Source organism: Clupea harengus, chromosome 9, assembly GCF_900700415.2.
Source record: "Clupea harengus chromosome 9, Ch_v2.0.2, whole genome shotgun sequence".
NCBI classification, from domain to species: domain Eukaryota; kingdom Metazoa; phylum Chordata; class Actinopteri; order Clupeiformes; family Clupeidae; genus Clupea; species Clupea harengus.
The window spans coordinates 2,591,518-2,615,894 of NC_045160.1; the positions used below are offsets into that span (position 1 = coordinate 2,591,518).

Here is a 24,377-nt window from a genome sequence, read left to right on the forward strand (position 1 = left end):
GACATCATAAACATACAACATTTGAATTTGCACACTCGATGTAGGTCATTACACAATAAACCAAATGTTGTATGTTCATGATGTCATTGTAGATTAAATACAGTTTTTTTAAAATCAGCCCAGATGTAGGTCTATAGGCAAGTCAACTGTGTTACTTTGTGTTTATCAATACAACCGGACGAGGGAGCCAAACATTTCCATCTTTCCTAAATTGTGTGATATTTATTTCTCTTGCATGCTAAATTCGGTCTACTCTTGAATATAAAAAATCTTAACTTGTGAAAACTTTTCTTTCGAAATTGCTGTGTTAGCTGAACATTAAAGGCATGTAACGTTGTCGTCTGCTATACAATGTGAAAGCATTAGTGTAGTGAAAGGCCAGAAATAGTAAGAGTTGGTATAATGGGTTTTACTGTGAACTCATACTTTTATTTTGACACAATAAATCCTTGTCTGGCGACATCTTAGCTTTTACGTGATTCGCTGATTTCAACACTGAATAATAGCCAGCGAATCCATGAGCACATTGTTGCCCCATTGTTGTTTACGTAACCAACTCACGGTGGCTTTCAAAACAAGTGCTTCTCCAGGGATGTATGAGTCATGCGATCCTATTTGACCACACTGGTCACCAATCAGTCTGATCGGCGAGTCTGTCGTCTTAAAACCAAAGCGGGGACATTGTCAAAGGCATAGATCGTCGGCCGGTGGACTGAACATTGGTACTTGGCAAGCAACAGTGAGTCGACCGTGAGTTAATTAGCGCTCGTATGGCTTGAATTTGTCCAGAAACACAACCCGTGAAAGTTGGCTACTTTTTCATACAAAACTTGACGGTCTAACTAGCTAGTTCTAATTAGCTAGCTTGGTATTCAGCTTGCTAGTCATGTCAACAGACGCTGTTTTGATTCCTTGTCAGTCAACACATACAGTTATTAGTTGAATCAGTTGGCTATAACTTCTTCCTTGTAATGTTAATGGATATTCTACCAACATGTGGTCTGTGCGAGGAAAATTGTTGTTACAGTAAAAGTTACTTAGTAGTTTAGCTGTGGCAACGTCACCGTATGCTAGCTAGCTCGAGACTATAGCTTGGTTGATAACCCTTTATTTGGGGAACTATTAAGGTGTTTATCCAAGGATGAATGAAAGACTAGACAAATGCTTATTTTGGTCAACATCAAATGGCTTTTCAAGAGTATGAACACTTCTCTATGGTGAGATTGTTTTGTCTCAGACGTACTCGTATGATTACTCTCTGTTTAAAAGACACAGCTGGACGGTCTCAGCTGTGTAATGTTCATCATTGAAACGTCAGAGTGAAAGTAAAAGTCATAACTGTAGTCAGTAATTGTAACTGAGCTATAAATCAAGTCATTTATTTCGACCTCTTGCAGGCATGGAGCAAGCCAAACAGGAAGCTTTTGACAAAGCCCGGCTGCAGGTCATCCAGGATGGCTACGAGCAGGCTTTCGAGTGCATCAATCAGGGTCTGTCGGAGGACGAAGCCGGGCAACGAGCGCATGCTCTGGAACTCTACCGGCAGGGCCGGCAGCACCTCCTGCGGTCCATCAGCGTGCCCTCGAAGGGCGTGGAGTGCGTGGGCAGCTCCTGGGACTCAGCCCGGCAGATGCAGCAGAAGATGCAGGAGACCCTGAACAACATCACCACACGCCTGGCTGCCCTGGAGACATCAGGAGAGCCTGAGGGGCCCGCTGACGTCCCTGCTCCCCTCAGCGCCCCTGTCGGGAATGGGGCTTCCTCTCAGGGGCTGTACCCTCATCTGCCCAAAGAGAAGCCGTCACGGCCTCTTCCCCCTAAGGTGGCGAGCGCCAGTGGCCCGCCGGCTGGTGCCTCCTCAGGTAAAGGCAGTGGAGCTCCTCTCCCGATGTCTCCCACAGCTTCAGCGTCCCCATCCCAGCGGCTCCAGGGCGATCTCCCCCCTGTGTACTCCCCCCAGGCTGCCGACGGTCACATGTCCATCTCCTACGGCACGGACGCTGGGGAGCGGTCCCTGGTGGGGGATGAGTTCTACAGCCACGCTCCTCCGTCACCCCGTCAGAGCTTGGGGGAGGAAGGCGAGGAGATGTTCTTCCTGCCCCACGGGGTGCAGATCTTCTTCGTGACGCCCGAGGGGCATGTGAGCGCGCCCTCGTACCCGGGGTACCTGCGAATTGTCAAGTTCACCAACGAAAGTTCTGAGAGGATGCCACACCGTCCACCTGCCTTCCTGCAGGTGAGAGAAACATGACTGGGTGAGGTGGGACCTCAGGGAAATGAGTTTGCATACCAGAGTGAATAGCATCAAGCTGTAGAATGTATACAACACCATGCTGTTGCATTATTTGGTGAACAGCAAGAGGGATCACTGAACATCAATATATGCAGTAGACTAAGACTCGAATAATACAAATCCAGTACTATCCAGAAACGATGTAACACCAGATAAAGATTGCCTTTAGGAATGGGATGATGGAATTTGGAATGTGGAATTCCAGAGCTGCAGAACTCCATAGTCATACTATCTCAACACATGTGCAGTGCGTAATTACAACTGTTTCCCCGCCTGTCAGCTGATAGAAACCAACTTCCCCTGGGGGCTTTTCCCAGCCCTTACCCTGTAACCTACTTGGTTCATGTTCTCCCATACCCCCCCCCCCCCCCCCCCCTCTTTCTCTCGCTCTCCCTATCAGGCCTATCTCTGTCCCCTGAGCTCGGGATCACGTGAGTGCTTACTCATTTGCTGCTCTTAATCCGTTAGCACTTCTGGGATGTGATGTCATGCCAGAGGGGGGGAAAGCCCTGGCCTCTTAACCTAACTACTGTATGAGGGCATAGGAGGCCGCCATCACGAGTTGACTGATTCTACACTGCTGATAAGAGTTCCAAAGCCCTGTTACGCCGTCCTATTACAAACACACACACGCACACATGCCCAACCCCCATATCACTTGATAATTACACTTTGGCCCGGCCGCACTCACGAGGTGCTGATAATAGGCAGAGGCAGCCCGCCCCACTAGGGCTTGTCAGTGTGGTGTTGGAATATGCAATGGATATGTACACTTTGTAAACCCTCACAGCTGATAGGCTACTATCTATCTCATGTATCCAACAGAAAGCAGTTGTGCTGGAGGTAACTGGAGCGCTGTAACCTTTCACCAGTGTGTCAGAGGAGCTCAAGCACGAATAACACTGGCTTGTTATTCCGAGTGCTCCATTAGATAGGCTGGCGTTGGCACTCTATCTCTTTGCACAACACTGGGCAGCATTTTCATATGACCCTCCCTCCCCCGCTTTTAAGCCAGTTTTTTTAAAAAGCCCCAATAAAAGTCCCTTACTTCTAAAGGGGCAACTGAGTGAAGATGATTTGCTTGCATTCGTTATGGCCTGGTGGAGTAGTCGCATAAAATGGATGTATTTATGGCCAGGATTTTCCACATTGAGCTGCAGCCGTCTGTTCTGATGGCTTTCTCAGGCCTGTGGGCACAAGTGGTTCTTGACTCCCAACTGAGAGGCAGACAGATAGTTCGGCTTCCGCTGGCTGGCTGGCTGGCTGGCTGGCTGGCTGGCTGGCTAGGTGGGTAACGTCACTCCTTCTACGCCACTATCGTGCTGTAGATCTGCCCGTATCCTTTAATCCTGCTGTCAGCAGACAGTCAGGAGCCGAGAAGAAAATGGACTCGACACGGATTCCGTCCAGCAACCATGATTCAGCCAGCTCTGTCACACTGAGTCGGGTGCATGTACCCTCTCTCACTCTCACTCTCACTTTCACTCTTACTCCGACTTTCATTCACCTGTACTTTCTCCTTTCACTCTCTGTATATAACTCTCCGTGTGTATCTCTCTCTCACTTACACACACACACACTAGCGTATGTCCTTGGTCTCTCCCTTTCTTTGTTTGGGGAAAATAGAAAGCCCTTTTATTTTCCTGTCGCAGCGCAAATGTTTGCCTTGTAATGTCATCATGATAAATGCAGCTTTCCTATCTGTTGACATTGAGATTTAAGGCCTATTGCACGTCTTGATCTTGTGATTTAATAATAATAATAATAATAATAATAATAATTAATTTAATTTGTAATGCACTCTTCATTCAGAAGAATCTCAGAGTGCCATTTAGGTGAGATATTCATCCTGTCTCCATACGGCAACCACAATATTACTCTCCTTTCTCATTTTGTTCAAGTGAGATCTTTGAAGGATGTTAGGCCCTTGTATTTGTTGAACTGATCTGTTGTAAACAATGTACATTGTGATGTTGATAAACCTCCCTAGAGGCAAGCAAATAGTCAGGTTACATATTTTCTCATGGGTTTATGATCCTCTGTCTGGTTGTATGCTTCAAACATTAAGGATTACAGAGTGTGCCTTAATTGAAGATGTGTACTTCCGTGTGTGATTTATAGGGTACATGCCAATTGTATGCCAATTGTTCTTGTTTTTCCAGTTATTTGCTTCCTGTTCTTGCAGTCCGATTTATCTCTAAGCATTGCTGAATGAATCAGCTGAAGGGGTGTGTCAGTAGAGATTAATATCAAAATACCAGACCTAGACCAGACCAGAAAACACAAATGAATCATAGAAACAGTTAGAGCTGTACGAGGGTGCAAACTCTACCCAAACATCAGCTGTGTGTTTCTCATCCCCTTCCTCTCTCTGGATGTGCAGGTGTGTGACTGGCTCTACCCTCTGATGGCCACCGACTCGCCGGTCCTGCTCTGCAACACGGGCGTCTTCATGTTCCCGGACATGATGGCGCCGCTGCCGGGCTCGTACGTGGGCGTGGTGCTGTCGTCCGAGCTGCCCCTAGCCGAGCGCGAGCTCTTCTGCGAACTGCTCACGCAGCTGACCGACCTCCGAGTGCAGGTGAGCGACGTCGGTGCCCCCCCGCTCACTGTCCAGGGGTCGCCCGCTGGTGCCGGCAGAACCACCACCATCGCCCCTGCCCCCCCTCTCCCACCCAAACAGGTGCGGTATCATCACGGTAAAGCGCACGCCGAAATGTCGCCACAGAGCACCTTCTGCAAACAATCAACCCCGCATGTTCACGGCGGCTCCTAACTCCAATCACCGGGTGGCTGAAACGTCCTCTTCCGCTTTTGTTCTGATGTGCACCCCTGTCTTTGTCTGTCTGTCTGTCTGTCTGTCTGTCTGTCTGACTAACTGGATTTGATTTCCACTTGGTTTGATGTGATGTGAACATACGCTTGTGCTGCTTTTGTCCTTTCCAGGTCACAGGGGTGTTTGAGAAATTGAGAGATGTGTTTAAACAGGTACTAATGGGAACACCAGGAAGGCCACTGAAATTCCAAGTGTTGGGTCACGGGCCTGGTTGAACTCAATGACCTTTTTCTTTAATCACAGAGACACGTCTGTATTACCTCATGACAAGGTGGATATTACTAAGATCTTAGTCCAGTTCTGTCAAATCGGACTCGCCTCTCACTCTCAGGAGAGAGACTTACATTTTTGCATTGGTTTCAGGACCAATTTATATATACTGTGTCATAGTAAAGAATAAGGGTTTCATAAGAACATGATATCATATATCGATCATTGATCCTAGCCCATGAGTAGAGTACCACTGAGGAACAGGAGTAGCACTTCAGATGCTCTCCGAATAGTTTCATCCCAAAGTACTTGGAATTTCATGTGGTATTCCCGGCGTTCCACTCTGAACGAACATGCTTACTACTCCAATGCAAAACATAGAGGCGCCTAAATGGAGAACTTTTAGTCAAAGATGGGCAGAGCTATGCTGGCCATGCACATACAGTAGAGAGAGGGGGAAAGAGTGAAATATGGAGAGGGGGAGGCAGTGAGAAAGGGAAGGAGAGAGAAAAGAGTGAGAGAGAGTGTGGAGCGCTGCCTGTTGCTTAGCTCTGTGGTCTTCACCTCAGCACTCTCTGGAGGATTTGGGCCCAGCAGGGGATAAGGGCATTACTGAGCTCTAATGCCCTTGGCTCGCCAGGTGCCACCTCATTCTGCAAGTCAGGCCTGAATGGAGAGAATGTAAGTGAAGGGCGTGATGTAAAGAAAGGAGGGGAGGGAGAGAAGGAGGGGGGAAGGAGAGAACCGATCAACATGCTCAAACAGATCTTAAGGCAGGTGCTCTGTGCTTTTCATTTATTCATTTCATTTATTTTCCTATATTAAACCCCCGCCCCCCCAAAAAAAACTATTATCCCGAGGGAATCCACATAGCCAACCACTGAATGCATAATGGCATTTGTAACGGCAGAGACTGATTTGGAACAGGCATCACATTGCGATACTGAATCCCTAAACCGAGCAGGCAGCTGGCTCCAGATTGGGAAAGCATGTGGGGGTTTAGGGGAAGGGAACGGCCACTGTGGCCTCTGTTCCTCCCAACGAGCCAAAGAACAACAGAACAGTCAGTCCCATTGTCTTGGGCACAGCACGGCCTTGCGCCGCTCCTTGTGACCGCTCCGTTAGCGCAAGGAGCACGGCTGGAAAAAACAAACAGCATTGAGTGGAAGAGATGACAGGGCAGGAGAACGGAGCACGTCACTCTAGCCTGCCAGTACGGAAAGCTCTAGTGACTGCAGGTGGAAAACTATGTGCTGTAGAATAACATCAGCTTCAGAACAGCTGCCATCGTCCCGGCCCTTTTGCTTTTGCTGTTGCTCTGATGAAGTAAGCATAAGATGATGCTATGCTATGCTACGCTATAACGGCGCACCTAGAAGAGCGCTGCAGCTGTGTGTCGGATCTGTTGTGCCTGTTGCCATGTTCTCTAGCGGGTCTCTAAGGGTTGGGTGTGTGCTGCTGTCCTCTCCCAGGCCCCAGGGGCGGAGGCAGATGCCATCAACCTTGGCCAGAAGGTGCCCCTGCAGACCCCGGAGTCAGCAGCGCCCCCCGAAGGAGACGAGAAGACACTGCCCGAGTGGAGCGAGAAGGTGGCTCACGGCATCCTCACAGGTGCGGGACGATGGGACATATCTCTGGGAAGTGTTTCTTTCAAGGACTCAACTGCTGTAGGCACACTCTTAAGCTCACTGGATACGTTTCTAGATGATTCCATATCAAATGGACAAAAAGTGGTGGAATTGAACCGAATCTCCCACATTAGCATGTTTATAGATACAGATTACAAGTTATGCATAAACTTATTGTATATATATTTGAAAAGATGATGCCATTATAAAATTACAATTAGTAGATTAGTCCAGTGTATAGTAATTGAATTGAATTGAACTTCTGTGTGTTCTGCTGTTAGGGGCCTCATGGCTGAGCTGGGGCCTGGTGAAGGGGGCGGAGTACACGGGGAAGGCCATCAATGTAGGAGCCTCCAAACTGCGGGAGCACATCACCCCTGAGGACAAGCCCACCCACGTCAGCCCCGGCGTCACCAAGAGCCTGCAGGTGGCCAAGCAGGCCACCGGCGGAGCGGTCAAAGTCAGCCAGTTTCTTGGTAAGCCCATGCTGTGCGCGGAGACTGGGAAGCAGGTTTAAGAACGACAACGGCTCCAGGCTGCCTGCTCTTTGAAGAGTCGTAGTATTATTTTTCTCCCTTTCCATGATTTGCAGAAGCTATAATTATTGTGAGGAAAAAATGATGGGTTGTGATTCCTGTGCAAGCCGAAGACAAATCTGTTAAGCTCCGTTTTGCAATACGTTGTGTCAGAAACTTTCATTATAAGAAAATGTAGCATTTATTGTCAAAAACAATTGTTTGAATTGGTTAGAGGTGTCCAAACATGTCAAATGGGGTGTTCATAACTGAGGGGAATGTGTAATTAACAGCAAAGCCAAAAAATATGAAAAATTCATTTTTATATCATTGAAAAAAAAAAAAACGTGTTGATATACTACTGAGCTAGAACAAGGCTTTCTATGTAAGGTATTGATACCAGCAGGTAAACGATGTCCCTAGCTCCTCATTCCAGCTGTAGAGCAGTTTGTGTTCTATTAGTGAAAGTAGATGCTGATGTTTTGTTTGTGTATTTGTTTGTTTGTTTGTTTTTTGTGGTTGGCAGTGGACGGGGTGTGCACGGTGGCAGGCTGCGTTGGGCGAGAGCTGGCGCCCCATGTGAAGAAACACGGGAGCAAACTGATCCCGGAGTCTATGAAGAAAGACAAGGACGGCCGTTCCAACATGGACGGAGCCATGGTGGTGGCTGCCAGTGGCGTGCAAGGTACAACAGCACCACCTACTGGTGACCTTACTGTAGTGAAGACATGCATTGCTCATCTGACCTTAATCTGTCAAGGTATTACTCAACCATTTGAACCTAGAGGCATATTTAAATGCTAACATTTGTGTTGCGTTGTGTGTTTGTGTCTGCTTGCGTGTTTTTAATGCACAGGTTTTGCTACGGTGTGGACAGGCTTGGAAGTGGCAGCTAAAGATATCGCGAAAAATGTTGGATCAGAGACGGTCACCACAGTCAAACACAAGTGAGAACTTTGACCATGTAGTAATGTTGCTTTTTGTTGTTGCTTAACCATGAACATTTGCTCGCTGGCTTACGTGTCATGCTCATGTACTTTAATCAAAACAAAAAAATACGTGCTCACAATATCTTTTCCCATTCACTTACAGATGGGGTCTAGATGCGGCCCTAGACCCCCCAGGACAGAAGTAGCTCCTATTCCCTCTGTCCTTTATTCAATTAAAACGATTAAATGCCAAATCAACCCGTCATTGCAACAGGCATGGCTCAGGCTTATGTGCAATGCCTCTAATTGGCTATTTGAGTAATGCAGTGAGTCACTGGTTGGCGTGACGATGAGTGATGTGCTACTGACTGCGTGTCCTGACTAGCTTGGCTGTGCTCACCGCTCTGCTAATCACAACAACTAATTGATGTGGGGGTGTCTGACTTTACTCAATCTGTCAGGCACAGAGGCTTCAGTAGGCGGTTTACAGTCTGACAAGTTGGATTGGTGTTTGTGGCTGGTTTTAAAATCCCACATGCTGCAGTGGCAGATGATGGCATCTAAAATGAGAATATCGATATCCCTAGATAAATTAATGAATACATTAATTGTTGGGTATTAATTATTTGGCTTTTTATAATAATATGCCTTTCCTGAAATTTGGGATGCCTAAAATTTGTAGGATTTTTGCTCACTTAATGAAAGGACGTTTTTATTCCTCTGCTGTTTAATTTGAGGTTTTTCTAGTGACCGTTTCACACAGGCATCAACACAGACATAGGTTTGATGGCTTTGCATGCGCTAATCTACATTCTCTCTTTCTCTGTCCTCTTCTCTTTCACCAACCACGGGCTTCACAACATCTCCGCTTTCTGCTTTCCCTCTTTTTCTCCTTCACTGCTGCTATCTCACCTCCTCCCCTTCCTCCCTTTTGGCCATGTGCGATGAAGGTACGGGGCAGAGGCTGGACAGGCCACCGACCACGCCGTCAACTCGGCCATTAACGTGGGCATGACCGCCTTCAACATTGAGAACCTGGGCATCAAGGCCATGGTGAAGAAGACAGGCAAGCAGACAGCTGTCGCCATTCTGGAGGACTACAAGATCCAGGAGGGGCCTGGGCCAGCGAAACTAGTCGCGAAACCAGCCGTGAAACCAGTCGCGAAACCCCAGAAAGACCCCAAAAAGTCATGAATATCTCTTCACAACCCCACTCCCCTTATTGTTGTGCTATTACTCCAGAGAGCCTTAATATATACCTATATATCAGTATAGTAATTATAAAATCTTTATCTATATTCATATTTTATGAAGATATATTTATTTTAAAAAGACATTTATTTATATTACTCAAATATTTTCTATTTGCCTACTACACCTAGTTTGCTGATATGGATTTTTAGAATTAAAATGTCTTACTGCAGTTTGATATCACATCCTGGAGCACTTTAGCACTTGTTATGATGAAGGAAGAGGTAAGGACCAGTAGGATTTATTTTCTTTCTTTTTTTTTCTTGGCTTTTTTTTTTTTTTTGTCTACACTGTTTTTGGTAAAGTATCAAGTGGGATCATGGGCAAAATGATGTTTTTAAAATGTTGTGAGACCACCATATAATATCAGGATAACTACTGACACCTGATTGCGATGGCCTTGGTACTCTAATCTGACAGGGACAAACGGTAACTACAGTAACGTTAACTACATGTTCTAGAGCCTTAACACATTTCAGGTTTAATGGACCGATATCACCACTAACACCTCACTTTAGTCCTGACTGTAAATTGCATACTGTCAATAGATGTGTTCTTCTCATTCTCACTGATAAACTGAAGACATTTGAAATAGCTGCCTAGTGAACATGAGTTGGACCATAGAACCTGACATTTTTAACATTTTAAGCTGGCTTTTTAACCTGTGAAGAAACATGTGCGTTTGACTTGATGCAGTTGATGTGTTGTCTCATTGCACGCACACTTACTGATGTGTGCTAAAATAGTTATTCCTGAACTGCAATGTTGTGTCCACTAAATGTGATGCTCATCCACCCGATGTGTTGCTAAATTGAAAGCCTCTTGAAGGTGAAGGTATAATAAACACCTGTTTGAAGACACAATTGTTTGGTGAGCTTTTTTAATAGTTATATGCAATATAGTTGCGTATGAGATGTCCAACTGCACATTACTTCTCCTTTACATAGTATGACATATTTGATAGCAGTCAGAGCAGTGGGTAAATTGACACAATTTCTGTCATGTGACCCTAAATTTAGTTTCCATCTTTTCGATTTTTTTTTTCACGATTTCTTTTGAGGGCATTATATCAGGTATAAAGAGTATCAAATCATTTATCTCAATTTAAAAAGTTATATCAGATATTAAACTGGCCGTGTGTAATAAGTAGCTCTGGGTTACTAACATCTTTTCCAAAAATGGTGGCTGTGGTGGGGCGAAATGAGCCAGAAAATGTGGGGTACGGTGAACCACCGGTTTGCACGAAGTTAAGTCAAATATTTGGTGATAAAATCAGTGTTGCATACAACAATGAATTATAGATGACATATAATATGACGTTTCACATTTTAGATGTAGCATAATAGCAGCCTTGCCACATAAAGGGGCATTTTCTGTATATGACATCTTAGTGTTTATGCCATTGGTCACAAGTTTGCAATTATACGGATATTCAAAGCATTATAGTGACATGTCTGTTTATATTTTGTTTATAGCTTTAAAGCAACATTATGTAACACATTTACCTTAAAACAGCTTGAAAATATGTTGTGTGTACACTGACTTGTAATACGGAGAATGGCGTCTCCGTGCCACTGCCACGGCACACCGGTGCGCCTGGTATTGCACTATGAAAACTTTGAGGTAGGCTACAGGTCGCGAGACCCGTCTGCTATAAGAGGAAGCTAACTAATAAAAGTGCCCATCTCGGACTGGCTTCTACTCGTTGGCGAGAGCCAAAAGTTACAAAAAGATGTAAGTCAGATACCGAGTTGGTCTTCTTTCTGTTGGACGTCAGTAATAAGTTATTAGCTGTCTTGCTATTTCTTGTGTAACGCTTGCTTGATGTTTGGCTGTGGTAGGAAAGTTGTTAACCTGTTAGTTTTTCATAATAAATACCCCTGCCAATGTTATTTATGAAAGGATGCGACGTAGTCTTATTGGCGTTATCCCTGTCTCACAGAGATTTGTAGTTTTTTTTTTCCGATGCCCAAGTCATCGACCTCAGTCCTGTCTCAGGCTAGCATCCAAATAAATTCATGTCACGTCAAAAAGTTTGATTTGTCTTCGCCAATCTCACGTCAATAAGCCTTTGAAGTTTGCGACCTTGAACATCTAACTCCGCTAGCATGTAATACATTACACTGTTCAATGTAAATTAAGCATGTCGCCAACATTTTATTAGATTACACATACTCCACATTCAAACACTTAGATGTATGGAAGTCCAATGTATGGCCTGAAAACACGAGCAGTATTTCAGAAAAACTAATTTTTTCGTTATTCTTTGGTTGTATTAACATTCATCTCCAATGTCACAATAAGTAAAACTATGCAGTCACATTTGTGTACAATTTTGTGATATTACTCTACCCAGGGATGGATTAACGAACGGGCCTACCGGGCCCAGGCCCAGGGGCCCATGAGCTCAAGGGGCCCCTAAGCCAGAGCCTCTGCGTGAAGTCGCTGTTATGTATCTCTTATTTGTGGTTGAAAAGGTGTATTTTGTTCATTTGCTAATGGCTTTAATTGTAGTGTACCTGTGCTGTGTTAGAAAATGTGCATGTGCGCCAGGGGCGTAACTATAGACAATGCAGCCAGCGCGGAAGGTTCGTAAGTAAAGCAGACCCTGCTTTCTAATTTTTTTTTCCGAACATATGGATGTCAAAGTGTCGCTAGTTTAATGTGACAGTGATCAAGGATGATTTTTTTATGGACTATCTAAGATACCTTATGCTAAATGGCAAACCTGTCTCTGTCATGGTTTTCATCATTTTTAGGGGGAAATCGTCAGTAGCAATCTATAACACAATTATATGCTTATCGTACATACACTATAGAAACTATTAAAAAGCAGATTCAATTAAATTAATCATTTCTTATTTAATTTGTTATTTTTGTCATATACAGATATGCAATGATGATTGCTGGGTAATATGTATCTTGTTCGCCAATGTCAGGTCTCTATTTGATCATGTGACGAGACGATACGATATAGCTAGTTTAGGCGCAGAATCTGAACGTCAAGACCTACAAGCTGACTGAGCACAGCCAGAGGCACAGTACACTTGCCGAACAACGCCTTTCAACCATTAGTGGTGATGCATGATTTGCTCTTTCAATGGAAAGGATAGCCAGCCCATTCAGCCTCTCCTGCCCCATGCTGCTCAGGTAGGTCTTAAAATCAGTTTCAATTTGGAAAAGAATCACATTTGTATTTACTACAATGGTGTAAAGGTGAGCTACACTGCAGTTTTAGGGGGAGCAAAACATACCAGTTCTCGCGTAATGAGCCTTTAAAGGTTTGCAGTTATGCAAAAAACACAGTTAAGAGTCTACACTGAAAATTAAAAAAGTAATCTGTGAATGTTCCTCATAAGAATAAAGGTTTTATTTAATTTAAGACTTCTATGTCTATTTCTTAATCTTTGAGACTTGGAAAACAGGTTTAAAAAACTGTTGGCAAATTAGTTGTGATATTTACACCAATAAAATAAGCAGAATGGGGGATGAAATTGTTCTGGTTAATGCAATAGTTTATTCTCAGGTGGCTCAGTTTACCCTGTTAGCTGGATCAACCTACATGTTTTTGGCAACGCATTTGAATTAGGCACACTACTAAGGCTTAAATTGATGGCACACATCCTGAACTTGAGTTCTATGCTTTAGTTTTATTTCTGTCTCATGTTCCCTTGCCAATAGGTCAACTAAAGTGAAACAAAAACGCTCATCTTACCCCACTCTCCCCTATTTGCTTCCTAACCAGTAATAACTATGTATGAAATGGTTAGGATTTGTCAGTAGGAAGTATTAAAAAGTTTCAGTTCAATTCATTGTCATTTGGTTCTGATGATTAGAGCAGTTTGTGTACGGTGTAGACCCAACTGCCCAACTGCGTGAGTTTTAAAATTATCCATATTTGATCACTAGAATGTGGTTTATTCAAGACCCTCAAGCTGTCATTGAAGAGTGTGTGCACCACCTAGTGGTCATAATGTATCAAAGGCTCAGAAGTCTCACTATGGCACTGATAACACACGTGTCATATTGAGGACCTGAGGTTATAACACCAGCCTACAGAATGTTAACATAAATAGTTTTTAGTTTTTACTAATTTGTTTTTTACACAAACTGCGCGGCAATTTATGCATCCAGCATATCTTTTACACAACTGAATGGAACTTCTGCTCAGCTGTTTGCATCCACAGCCTGACTTCCTTGCAGTAGTTACTAATGATAAAATGTCTTTAGCGCAGAAATTAGAATATTAGAGTTGCCCACTTTCTAACGAATACATCTGCAAATTACATAGGTCACTTACAGGTATCCAGTGCGGACGTGATGGAAGTCATGTCCAACACTGTACTATGTGTCTGACACACTTTTGTTCTGATCCTCTCTGCAGTCAGATGGTCACATTTTGACAACACAGATCTCCTGCACTAATCCCTCCCATCATTCTACCAAACAGCGTCTTCAACGTTGAGAACATTTGGAAAAATGAAGAGGAAATGTAGAATCCGTAGCTGTTTTGTTTCAGAGGCAGGTGAAAGACTAGGACTGCTGAAAGACTAACTCGCGATCCCAGTCGACTTGTAGTCAGTAAAACCAGCAGATGATGCATGGATGTGTAGACTGAATCGTAAGCACAGAAATGTGAATGCAACTCATTACCTCATGTTTTGACATTGACATGTCAGCAGTTGTGTCATGCTTTCAAATGTTACATAATTGCCAAAACAGCTTTAAAGAATTACTGTAATTGTACTGTGGATTTTCAACAGTATACAATTTAGAAAATACCCTTAAATAGGCATCCCTCGCATGTAAATTCCCGGATAATGGTTTATCAATAGCAGTATATAACTAATTTATTATCAGTAAACCGTATTTTCTGTCAAGGTGTGGAAGTACATAATCCCTTTACAAGTTCAGTCACTAGTAATATCCAACAACATCATACTGATGTTTGTAGGCGTATGTTTTTGTTTTGCTCAACTGCTCAATATGCTCATACTACAATTTTTTGAGTGACAAGACCTGACTGGCTATTCCGGACCTTGATGTACAACTGCAAAGCTTCTGTAAGAGAGCAGTCCACGTGGGGTTCAACCAAGGAGGTAACGTTACGCTTATCTCCCGATATTGTCCAGTATTGTTTTGTCTGCATGTATATTGAATTGTTGACATTTCAGATGTTAACTTAGGTCTGTTTCATTAAGTCAGGTTGCTAAAATTAGCAAAGCAGGCTTTGTAGCTCGAGCAAAGTTAGATAGCTAAATGAAGTTGTTGTGGACCATTGTAAAGTTTATTTGAGGTCATTCAAACAGTCACACAGTTTACCAGCCTTTTCTCTAACAGTTTTGTGAATAAGGTAACATATATGGGAGACTATAAAAATAGCCATTGAAGTTAATGTCATTCAAATTACTCGCCAATTACAGTGTGAAGATGAAGCGAACTTGTGTTTACTTGAACCGACTGTATACAACTACAAAGAAAGAAACAGGAAGATTTTCTAAAGGTAGTGGGAACCTGAATGGTGAGGTGTGTTATTTCCAGGAGCAACATTAAAACCAACTCAAACTTTTTATTTTGTTCTCCACTGTAGTAATCTGTAGTTCTCATTTAGTTATCTAGAAATGGATAAAAAAAATCAGCTTCCTTAACTTCACTTAATCAGTTCATCATATAACCTTGGCAAGTCTGTTCATAAAACTGCATGGTGGGTAAACACATACTAGATAATACAACAATAGCCTAACATGCAGTCATTTGCTGTTCATTAACGTCACAAAAAGCTGAAAATAAATCTTTGTTGTCAGACAGACATTTAACTAGAGCAAGATGATGTTGTGTGACGTGTGCCAAGACTTGCACTGATATGCTAATGTACTGTATGTGAGGCACATGCGGACCCACAGTTGCACACCCAATGCTTCTTTTAAGTGTGTTTATCCTGGATGTCATAGAACTTCTCAAAAGTTCAGAAGATTTAAGTCTCACAGCTACAGCCACTGTAGGTGATTTAAATGTCATGTTGGCTTGTGCAATATTAGGCGCAATTTATGGTCGTCCGTTTTCGGAGACACAGAGAGTTCTCTCCGACGTTGCAAACCCTCACCGAGCACCTCTCCGTGGCCTGACGTGCACCTCCCACATTTTGTAACTATCCTACTCCGTCAATCCGTCAATACATCGCTGTTTACCTTGTGGGTAGTAGTATGCCAACATTAGATAGCTGGCTCAGACACCTCGCAAATCCCCTCAGATGTATTTTTGAGTTACAATAATGGGGTTTTTACATTGCACAGTGTCTATTTTTTGGTAACTTTTACAAAATCTAAGCAAAAAAAAGTCAAACAAACAACTTTTATGTACAAATACGACCATCTACGTGGTTTGGTCGGCCACCATATTTTTTAAAAACAAAATGCTTTACAACACCCACAACCGTCGGAGAACCATAAATGAAAACAAGTCCGTCGAGGCAACTGCGTGACCACGGAGTAACGGAGTCGTAGAACGATCAAAACACCTTTAGTGTGATAATACTCAGAGCTTCTTTTCGCATTTCGCAAATTGCATATTAGAGATGGGAAAAAGGTGGCATGTCCTTTCAGAAACTGTGACGAGAGATGTTAAGTCTTCATTTACACCACACATGTTAAGGAAACCTTAAAAGGCCTTTGAGGTGGGTTTGATGGGCAGCATTGTGAATCCGTCCAGTTCCCGAGATCTTGATGGGTATAGTGATATGCAGCTTGATGGTCCAGGTTGTGAACAAAGGTATGCCCAGAGGCTTTGGAAGAAACTCAATTCTTCAGAAATATAGCAATGTTTTATCTCAAGTTACAAGCCAGATTTCTTCTTCCAGCCTCTATGATTCAGACTATTATAGAGGACTATCAACAGATGCACGACATCACTCAGTCACATGTACTTTTCAGACTCAAGGAAGGGCTTGATGTAATTCAGTGCTATTTGGTACATACACAGATTATTGCCCTGAGCCTGGTTATCCAGTACAACTATTAATTGCCTGTCTACATTCTTAGCAAAAAACCTATGGACATAGAAAATGTTTAATGGTCATTTTATGGTTATTGATGTTTTAATTTGAAGTAAAGTAGTACTGTAAAATAGTAATGCCAACTGGACGTTTCAAAGTCCTGAAAAAACAAATAAAAACTACAGACTTTCAATGGTATGTTCAATACTATTGAATCCTGATGCAAGTCTAACTGATATTATCTGATCTTATCTGTAATTTAAATACAACTTAACTGCATTGAACAAAGGCCGGCCTCAGGCCGACTGAAATGGTAACATAGGGAGATGTTAGGCCAGAGTAGTCAAACACAGAGAGAACATCTGACATTTTTAGGACTTGACGATGGAGAGGCATAGCTATTTTGAAATCAGAAGAGTGATGCAATTGGATCTATTTTAATAAAAAACAGAAAGTTACATAAACCGGCTTTGCTTATCCCGGTGCTTCCTCCTTACATTTCGCAGGTTGACATTTCACTTTGACTGATCCAGTCACCCTCTGAATCAAAATCCAATGGAATGTCTGGAATGTTGCCTGTTCAAACTGAATTGGGAAATGACAGTGTCAGGCTTTCTGTACATGACAACTAACAGCTCCACAGGGCTCTCTTTTGACAGAAATCACAAGGGTGCTGCTTGTAGCTTCCTGCCAGCTTCTGGTTTCTCCTGTGTGCCATTTTGATCTTGTTCTTGTTTCTCCTTAGTATCCTGAGGTAGTGGCTGTCATCAGATCAGGAGCTAGTTATTATTTGAATGGTTAAAGTTTAAATATGATAGCCTGATATTTGAAAACACACATCTCAGCTGTTCTCTCCTCTCCTTCTCACTGTTCTTCCCTGACATCCTAAAGTTCTGTTAATGTCTATGTGTATTTTTAGTCAGGATTTTTGAGTTTGTTTGTGTAAGAGTGTCCTAGTGTAATCCTCCTTGAGTTTTGGTGTCTGTGAACCCTGAGTCGCTCTGGCATGTCCATGCGTATAAGCCATTCCCAATTGCCATTATGTAAATCATTGTTTGAACGCAGAAAATAACCTTCTGCACTTTCTTTATTGAAAGTGCAGTGAGTGGAGTTGTTCATATCTTTGGGCTTCAAAACTGTCTATTCATCAACTCCCTCTGTCAAAGTCTTAGCACACATGAACCAAGTCTCCACTCCTCTAAACTTACCACCAGTGAAGCTGATAGAACATAGAATATCATAAATGTGCCATAACCCAGTTGTTACACTGTATGTGTAAGAGTCCTTGGATACCATGATAAAGAGTTATCTAAACATAATCAGATTCTAAATGTGTGTAAAACAAATCAGAGACAGATTGACAAGTTATTTTCTAGAATCTTCCACATGCCTCCTACTTTTTGTCATTTGAAAGATGACTACACAATTAAATCCTCCATTAGGGCATATTTTGTCAGTTATATTTCAGCTGTCCTACTCCATTTAATTTGTTCTTTGTCTCTGGTGTATATTTAAAGTAATTATTCTGAAACGGAGGAAAAAAATTGTTCTAAAGCTTAGACTGACTCCATAAAAGATGCTGATGCTGATCATAAAAGATGCTGATGCTGGTCTTTTCCCTTTGCTTTTGATTTGAGTGGATGTTTGTTTAATCATATAAGTAAAAATCACTAAATGAGTTGGGGGCATGTTCACAGTTTTAGCAACCTCTCGCTATCTTATTCACTCTCACTCTACAACTACAGCTAATTTTGTCCTTCATGCTGTGCCACTATTCATTCTTGTGGGGGCTAAACACCTGGGGTGGCACACAATTAGGTCAGTGGGCATTACTATCTCCAGTCCTCCCTAATACAAATAGTCCCTGGACCAATGGAGTCTGTGATAAGTTGTAACTCCCTTTAGTGTGTTGGGGGTGGGCTAGCGGTGGGAGAGTCTGTGGCATAGCCTCCCAGCTTGCCGCGGGGCAAGAGACTGCCACTTAGCTCAGTTCATTAGTGTTCTGTGCCCAGATAATTAAGCTTGTGTTTCCCTTTTGTGTCTGGTCGATGTCATAATAAACGGCCTGCATCCAAAAGAACCCAGCTCGCTGCATTAGTGTCAGAAATGTTGAAGATTGACCCTACAGAAGATTGAAGAGCTCATTGCGCAGCTTCAACAGGAGGGGGCCGAAAGCACAGATTCCAAGAGTGTCGATGAGACTGCCTGGTGCCATGTCCCCGCTAGGAGCCCGCAGAGGTGAGACCACCGCCGAAGCCAGCATTCCCCGCTCAACAGCCACATCAAACCACTGATGGAGTGCCGGATCGCCAACATGGTTGCTCTGCAGAGACCCAGGGTCGACTACAGTGGCATGCCCGGCCCACCCCATAGCTGCCAAAGGACCTGGCCATGCCAGGGACCACGGGGCCAGCCTCCCCCTCACCCAGGAGCGCCACGGTGGGGGTGGAGGGGGTGAAGCTACCATGGTACAACAGGGAAGAACCACCAGAGATATATCTCATCCAGGTGCAGATGGCGGTCTTTGTGTTGTGCTGATTAAGTGTTAGTTTAACATTATCTGCCCTCCTGTCGTCCTATTGAGATGAGGTATTACAATTACCTGGGTATTAAAACAATAGATTTGCAACCAATATTTGATACATGGAGTGGAATAGATAGGAGTAATTGTCTCTTTGGTATGGTGTTTGGGAGAACATGTTGTTTGGCAGTAATAAAAGGGGTGTGTGCTTAATTATTCAGTTACCTTTAATACATTTCCTCTTAATTACATTATATTATTTGGGAGTTTAAGTGGACAAAGATCCCTTTTACATGATACTGTGTATATTGCTACAGCCAATAGATATCACTTGCACAAATATCTGTGTGGAACATGGGGTTTTAGGTGGCTCATGGTCAACTCAGTTAAGAATGCGATGAGGTAAAGAGGGTGTTTTATCCTACCCAATCCATGATATAATTTTCTGTTAATCTATGCGACGGTTAGCGCCACGCCCCTCAGCTGCTCAGGGGGGAAGATGGGGGGAATGAAACGGGTGTGTCAAACACGTGGACATATGTGTGGGTATGGTGGGACACAAATGTAAGCAACTGTAGTATCCAACAGCAATTTTCAACATGTTTTCCGTGTCAAACGTGGGTCCATAGCGGCTAACACAATTAAACATCTATAACGAGTGTCACGCATTTCATGTCCATCAATTTGCTTGCCCACGACGTATTAATTTAGCATGACTGTTTTCACGGTTAGGAAAACCATTGCAGAGACTCCTAAACCCTGTAGTTTTAATCTAACGTGTCGTCGCCGACATTACCTTCTTAAATGAGACACCTTAGATAGGTTAGATGGATAAATGCAGCGCGTCTCCAGGGATACTAACCGAAGCGACCGGTAAAGGCGTGTGCTGTTCCTGAGGCTCCGCATCTCATTGAGGGACGGACTAATGTAAATCACTGCCAAAAGGGGGGCGAACACCAGCTGCAGCCCAGCCTCCGTCTCGCACGGAGAACACGAGTAATAACCACAGGGCAACAAAGAGGCACACGATTCTCTCCACTGCCTTAACCAAACCCCAAACCATTGAAAAACCGAAGTACTGCATGCAGTAACTGGGATTTTCGTTGAGAGAGAAGCAGATAGCGCATTGAGGTGAGATTTTGTTTTAAATTAAATCTTATCATTGTTTAATGAGATGATACACCTGCGCTCTCTGACAATTGTCAGTTTACATACACTGAAGATGGACTGTTCTCTGTCCTGCAGTGGACATCCGAGATTGGGCGTGTTTGCATGATTTTAACCACTTCATTTTTAAAACAAGAAGCAAAACTTTTCTTTGTCTTATATATCGCGAAAAAAATGTTTGCCAACTACAATCTCGCATTTAATTGATCAACATTCTTTATGACCAACATAGTATTTCTGCACCATGTGTATTATTATGACAATGGCTTGTGAAGACTATGGGGATATCCATTAACCCACGGGACAACATTAAACGGACATTATTTCTTCCCCTTTAGATTATCATAAGGTTATTACAGCGCTAAGGCGACATGGAGTTGGAACATTTTGACGAACGGGACAAAGCGCAGAGGTACAACCGTGGGGGCTCTCGAGCGAACGGCCTGCCCAGTCCCACGCACAGCGCACATTGTAGTCTGTACCGTACCCGCACCCTCCAAGCCCTGAGTTCAGAGAAGAAAGCCATGAAGGTCCGCTTCTACCGCAACGGGGACCGGTACTTCAAGGGGATTGTGTATGCCATATCCCAGGACCGTTTCAGGTCCTTCGAAGCCCTGCTAGCCGACCTCACACGCTCTTTATCCGACAATGTGAACTTGCCCCAAGGTGTCCGCACGATATACTCGATTGATGGGGCAGTGAAGATCGACGATATGGATCTTCTGGAGGAGGGTGAGGCTCAACTAGCTGGATTTTCCCCTTCTGCATGTTAACCCTAACGCTCACATGTAGCCTACGGTACTTGGTATGGCTGTTTGGGTAGATAAGATTCAGACAGCTGCAACATGACAAGGAGTAGGTTCTCATCACAAATTCATGAAGAATCTGACGTTTGATAAGAGAGTGTGAATGCTATACAGATAAGTTTCGCGGTCTTTATGTCCATATCTGAAGGAAACATGCATCCTGCCACAAATTGTAGTCTTTTGTTATGCTGAACACAGACATGCCTCTCTCTCACACACAACATCAACAGTCCCTGACTACCAATATGTTATGTCTGCTATTGTATTAAAATATTGTCCTTGGAGTTGGATAAAAAGGGGATGTTCACAGGGTAGTGTAATATTTAGGCCTACAAGCCCACAAACACATACATAAGCCTAAACATTCAGTTGTATGCAATGCATTATGTTTCACATACGTTCCACAAAGTAAAGTACATCCTTTAAAAACAGATTCAGACCTTTGAGATTAGGGCCTGATCTGTCAAGGGACACCTGAGACACCTTAGATAGGTTAGATGGATAAATGCAGCACTAAATGCAACACTGCCTGTGAATGTTTTATTCCCTTGAGCATGGTCTTCGGGGTGACTTAATGCTAACCTGGTGTAGTAATTTCATTTGGAGAGGGTCAGGGGAGGCAATCTGTCTAGAGGAGACCTCAATGGACTGCTGCTGTGCTAAACCATTACCCCTTACCAAGCTTTGACCTTACTGATAATTAAGGTAACAGTAACCACATTGAAAATAATAGAGTAGGCGTAGATGGATGTGGCCATGAAGCATGACCCTTAGCCACTCCTTCACTTCATGAAGTATGTCTAAGCTCTGCCGTCCCAGGCTGCTTTACTTTACTGGCAGGTGCCGGTAATGACTAAAGATGCATACATAACTGCTGTATATGTTTCCTGGCCCTGTCCATGATTGTGATCGTACCACTCAAACAAGCATTACTAATGCATAAAGCCCTCAGCACAGACACACAATGCCACACTGCTCTGTGACCCACATCAACAGCTTGTAAGTGACTACTGTACTGCCAATCCACAGGTGAGAGCTATGTGTGTGGCTCCATAGAGCCTTACAAGAAGCTGGACTACACAAAGAATGTGAATCCCAACTGGGCCGTCAACGTCAAGTCGGTCTTGGCCGGCCGCAGCCCCACCTCGCTGGCCAGCGGCTTAGGCAGCTCCACGGAGTCCAGGGAGTCCCACGACTTCATCCGTCCCAAGCTGGTGACCATCATCCGCAGCGGGGTGAAGCCACGCAAGGCCGTGCGCATCCTGCTCAACAAGAAGACGGCCCACTCGTTCGAGCAGGTCCTCACGGACATCACCGAGGCCATCAAGCTGGACTCAGGCGTCGTCAAGAGGCTCTACACCGTCGATGGGAAAATGGTAGGTCCAGTTCTGCACTTTACACTCATGTCTTCTGTCCTGAGACTCAATCAACCAGCAAGGACAATGATCAATCCTGTCTGGCCTTCAGATGTGTCAGAGCAAAGGCAGTGTGTGTTGATTGAGTCAGGGTAGAGCACAGAAGTGTGTGAAGGGGGGGGGGGGGGGGGGGGGGGGGGGGGGGTTGCAATTGTTTGGCTGTTTAGCTTCCAAATCGGTACCTTCCGCCAGTACAGCTGACTCCAGCTTTAAGTGTGCATTTCATACAGTGGTGCTCTTATTTATGGGGCTTCGTGCCCCGAAGGATGTAATGTCTGGATTTACTTCAGCGTGTGTCACCTCTACAATTTAAACAAACAAGAATATGTCAGCTGTTTATTTCTTTTTCTGAGTGGGCTCTCAAGCTGCTCAGCATTTTACAAAGAAAAACATCAACCTGAGGCAGAATGTATAATGGCTTAAGAACCGTTTCTTAACTGCTACACAGTGTGATCTGGTTCTGTCTGAAAACTCTTCAGCAGTTTAGAGTTTTAGGTGCTGGTCTTTCTCTGTACTTATCCTCCATCATGACTGTGCTCTGATGTTCAGATCCCATCCCTTTTCATGACTAGGGGCACCCTAAGTCGGCTCTAGCATGGGGTTCTAATACTTAGGAGGTCTTACTGTCTCCTCTGAATAGCGTTTGTGTAGTTGGCAGCAGAGATGATGGTGTATCCCTTATCTGAAAGACAGCCTTTGTGAAGTTTTTTGAGTTGCTTCAAGGGGAGCTGTGAGAAAAAGAAGTCTGCCCCAATTACAGATAAATCTTCTATTTTATAAAGGAGCGTGCCCCACAGCAGAGGAAGACGATTAATCCCCTTTTTCACTGAGTATTCAAATTCACATTTTGCAGAACTGGGGATGAAACGAATGTGACTCCTCATCAGTTTCTCCTGTGTAGTCCGTCACTTAGCCCCACAGCTAGGCTATATTCCACTAGGCTCTAATATCCCTCAGAGCTTTAGTGTTTGGCCTCCCTCACCATGATACCGGAGGCATCAGCCGAGGCCTTTACTGACTGAGAGGCGCCGTGTCTCTTCCCACGCCTCTGCTCGCTCTTCCCACTACCACTGGGCAATCTGATTTTAGCAGCACGCTGCCCTGGTTTTTCCCGCCGAGGTGAGGTGGTGTTTGCGTCAGCGGCAGCCCGATTGGGGTCAGGCTGTTCCCTTTCATAAAAAAATCCTGCCAAAGCTGACAGGGAGCCTATGTCCTCAGCTCACATCCTCTCCTCCAAATGACCCTCCTCTCATCTCCAGGCGTTCGGGGGACATTCGGTGTCCATATTTAGAAGCACGCATATCTGTGGGGTAGGGAATGTGGCTGCACATTAATCTGAAGTTTTTTGGGGGGCTAAATGAAACTATCTGAGGGGAACATAAACGTGTTCTGAGTGTCCTAATGTCATTAGGAATTAGCTGCATTTTTTATGTGTTCTTCCAAACAGATTGTCCTAATTTCTAACCAGAGTTGTTCTTTCTGTTTCATTGTTTGTGTGTGTAAGAGAGACACAGAGAAAAAGAGAGAGACTACATGTAGTTGTATACAAGCTCATAAGCTTCTAACTTGCATGTGTGCATAAGTGTCTTTCTAAGTGCATATGATTCAAAAGTTAATACAGGGAACATGCATCTGCCAATCTTGTCTTTGCATGCAAGCAGAGATGGTGTGATTCTAACAGACACATTAGCACAGGCTCTATAGGCTGTGACAGTGACCTTTACTTTCCTTTGGTCTCAGTTGGAGCAGGCTGAGCTTGTGACCTTCTGTCAGCTCCAGGCCTTGGGGCTCACTGCCAGTGTGTGCCACCCTGCT

The 24,377-nt window shown here is 43.9% G+C and overlaps 2 protein-coding genes across 7 annotated transcripts in view; both read left to right on the top strand.

The window, feature by feature from the left end:
* The first annotated feature begins 549 nt into the window (after nucleotides 1-549).
* Nucleotides 550-10,522, top strand: LOC105909332 (spartin). 5 transcript variants are annotated; one of them, XM_031573048.2, is made up of 9 exons: nucleotides 550-750; nucleotides 1,398-2,236; nucleotides 4,677-4,874; nucleotides 5,240-5,281; nucleotides 6,812-6,950; nucleotides 7,249-7,443; nucleotides 8,009-8,167; nucleotides 8,339-8,429; nucleotides 9,362-10,522. In XM_031573048.2, the coding sequence occupies exons 2-9, from the start codon at nucleotides 1,400-1,402 to the stop codon at nucleotides 9,603-9,605; spliced, it is 1,905 nt and encodes a 634-aa protein (XP_031428908.1). In that variant the 5' UTR covers nucleotides 550-750; nucleotides 1,398-1,399; the 3' UTR covers nucleotides 9,606-10,522. The 5 variants fall into 5 exon arrangements, with proteins under 5 accessions (XP_031428908.1, XP_012693407.2, XP_031428909.1 ...); XM_012837953.3 differs by lacking the exon at nucleotides 5,240-5,281 and having other exon boundaries at nucleotides 552-750; nucleotides 4,677-4,976; XM_031573049.2 differs by lacking the exon at nucleotides 5,240-5,281 and having other exon boundaries at nucleotides 552-750.
* Nucleotides 10,523-19,582: 9,060 nt separating this feature from the next.
* The window catches only part of LOC105909296 (serine/threonine-protein kinase DCLK1-like), a 48,553-nt gene continuing 43,758 nt past the window's right edge, over nucleotides 19,583-24,377 (top strand). Inside the window, exons 1-3 of one of the 2 annotated variants that reach the window (XM_031573051.2) lie at nucleotides 19,583-20,305; nucleotides 20,680-21,073; nucleotides 22,177-22,523. In XM_031573051.2, the coding sequence (XP_031428911.1) occupies nucleotides 20,713-21,073; nucleotides 22,177-22,523 (708 nt within the window). In that variant the 5' untranslated portion in view covers nucleotides 19,583-20,305; nucleotides 20,680-20,712. The remainder of the gene's footprint in view (nucleotides 20,306-20,679; nucleotides 21,074-22,176; nucleotides 22,524-24,377) is intronic. The other variant, XM_031573052.2, reaches the window with a different exon arrangement.

Excerpts from the sequence above, each read along its gene's own strand:
- LOC105909332 (XM_012837953.3), top strand. The coding sequence starts at position 1,400 with ATGGAGCAAGCCAAACAGGAAGCTTTTGACAAAGCCCGGCTGCAGGTC. Across the intron at positions 2,237-4,676 it reads GTCCACCTGCCTTCCTGCAG|GTGTGTGACTGGCTCTACCC; the intron begins GTGAGAGAAACA and ends CTGGATGTGCAG. Across the intron at positions 6,951-7,248 it reads GGCTCACGGCATCCTCACAG|GGGCCTCATGGCTGAGCTGG; the intron begins GTGCGGGACGAT and ends TTCTGCTGTTAG.